Genomic DNA, 2,494 nt, shown 5'->3' with positions numbered 1-2,494 from the left:
CCAACCCACAGCAGGCTCACGTCTCCTTTGTGGAGGGAGGGATCTGACCACCTTTGGAAAGCACATGGTCTTACCGGTGCTTGAAGTTCAATCAGCTCCACATACAGGCACCCCAGGGCTCAAAATGATCAATAAACCACAGAAACGCTTTTTTCCACTACAGCATTGATTGCATGAAAGTGTTACCGCTCTCCCGGGATCTCTGGGGAAGGCTTCCTCATTCAGATATCCCCCTTTAGCCAGCTGTTCTTGGCTATCTGCCCCACGCCGGGCCGGGAGGATGGGCTGAACTGGAGCAGTTGGGAGATGAGGGCTCGGCAGGGCTCCGGCAGTGGAGGCAACACCTCCGGGTACAGCACCCCTTTCTTCTGCTGCTGGGGCATGCTGCGGATGTGGGTATCATCAAAGGGAATGCAGCCGGTCACCATCACGTAGAGCATCACCCCCAGGCTCCACACGTCGTACTTCTTGGCGTCGTAGGGGATGCCCATCAGCACCTCTGGGGAAGCGTACGCTGCTGACCCGCAGAACGTGGTGCTCAGGTCCGGGTAGCAGTTTGCCTCCTTGCTAAAATCAAAGTCACTGAGTTTGGCCCGGCGGCCGTCAGCGGTGAGCAGCACATTCTCACACTTGAGATCCCTGTGCACCAAGTTGCGGTCGTGCAGGTAGCGCACGGCCCCCACGACCTGTGCAAAGATGTCTCGGGCCTTGGGGACGCATGGCAGCTTCCCCAGCTGCTGCACCAGCTGCAGCAGGTCAGTGGCTGCCGCCTCCATCACGATGTAGACCTTCCCATTGCAGACCTCAATGAGCTCGAAGATGCGCACGATGTTGGGGTGCCTGATCTTGCGCATGACGGAGAGTTCCCGGGGCAGAAACTTGTACATGAAGGTCGGGGGTGCTCGTCGCCGGTCCACCACCTTGATGGCTAAGGGGCCTTTGTATTTGTTGGAGGTGGCTGCTTTCACCTTGGAGAAGCTGCCCTCCCCTAACGTTTGACCCAGCCTGTAGCCCAGCTCACAAAGGAGCTTCTCTCCTGCATCATTTTTTGGCATGATGTGTGATCCCGCTGGGTGGGCTTAATCAAAGCTGGTGTTTTGCTCCGGGATTTGAAAGCTTTAATAGATGGTGCGTGGCAGCTGTTGACCTTTGTTCTCCCCCATGGTCCCACGGGCGTCTCTGTGGGCTCCGGGGCTCACCCAGGCATTGTGATGGGGTGGAGTGTTGTATGGCAGCGCCTTTGTGAGACGAGGAGGGTGGCTGGTGGCGCCCCTCCCCTCAGGGGTGTCCCAGGCATGCCCACGCACACGCTGGGGGGGGAACTCCCACGCATGAATAGTTTAGAGTTTTCACCTTTTCCTCCTCTTCACTTGAGTTTTCAAAACCGTGATCTTGTGGTGAAGAGGGTTTAGATGTGAGCTTTCTGGCATGAGGAATCCATCTGGGGACTTATACCCGTTCTCTGCAGAGTATTATATTAAAATCAGAACTACACAGAATGGCGCAAATGAGTGTTTTCTACTGTCCCTAACTACAGACTACCTCGGCTGGCTGTAAATATTTAGGGTTTTTATTGCAATGGTGCAGGGAGCTATTTTTCTAGGTAGGTTTTCTGACTTTGTGGGGTGTGGATGGGGAACCTTAAATGCATCTTTCAGAAGAAACAGCTTTTCCATTTCTTGAACCTGGAATTGCACTCCTCCATTTTCATCGAAATGATATTTTTGAGATTTACAGAGAAGGGAGACCAGAGATCCTTGGGAGAGTTTCTGTAATTTAGATTGTAAGTGCTTTCGGTCAGTTTTAGTTGCCATAAGACGACAGTCGAATTAAGCTCGGGGCAGGAGCGGAAGGCAGTTGGGCTGGGTCACAACAGCCACTTCTGAGCAAAGCATCCCTCCCATTGCACGCCGTGGCTCAGGCCACTGTCGGCTCCTTCCTCCGTGTACTGAGTCCTTGGCTCTCACAAACAGTTGTTTCTGGTTTGTGCTGGTTTTTTTAAGCTGCTCGAGGATCCTGTCCTCCCTGCGGAGCCCGCACTTCCTTCCCAGCTGTACAAAGGAGCCTCAGACCGCAAAACGTCTGTCTTCCTAAATACCAGCCCGAATGCTATTTTTAATTTTTGAATATATGTTTCATTTTGCAAATCGGTTCTAGAGAGAAATAAGACTCAGCTGAAGACTGAAGAAAATCTTTCTTGCGAGTCCGTCTTGTCAGTGTTCTGAAGCCACTTGAAGAAATCAAATTAATTAAAACCTGCAAACACAGGTCTATCTGTGCCGCAGGGGTGCTTTGCCCCGACTCCTAAGGGCACGTAATGTCAAGTTCTATCTGCTGTAGAAGTTGCGGGTCAAAGCCAAACCACTTCCCCGCTTCAGATGCTATTTCTACAGGCCATTTGGAAGCGCAGGGATTCGACGTCCTGTAGAAAAGCAGTTATCAGGTATGTATCACCAGGCATTTACCACCAAGGCACGCTGTCAGGAGGCCAGGC

At 52.4% G+C, this 2,494-nt stretch overlaps 1 protein-coding gene across 1 annotated transcript; it reads right to left on the bottom strand.

Moving 5' to 3' along the window:
* Nucleotides 1-221: 221 nt before the first annotated feature.
* On the bottom strand, nt 222-1,055 carry TSSK6 (testis specific serine kinase 6; the record flags this gene model as incomplete). Its single annotated transcript, XM_082484085.1, has 1 exon — nt 222-1,055. One exon carries the CDS (start codon nt 1,053-1,055, stop codon nt 222-224), a length of 834 nt encoding a protein of 277 aa, XP_082340211.1.
* Between the last annotated feature and the right edge of the window lie 1,439 nt (nt 1,056-2,494).

Source organism: Vanellus vanellus, assembly GCF_965231255.1.
Source record: "Vanellus vanellus genome assembly, chromosome: 5".
Taxonomy (NCBI): Eukaryota; Metazoa; Chordata; class Aves; order Charadriiformes; family Charadriidae; genus Vanellus; species Vanellus vanellus.
This window is presented reverse-complemented; position numbering and strand designations above follow the sequence as displayed.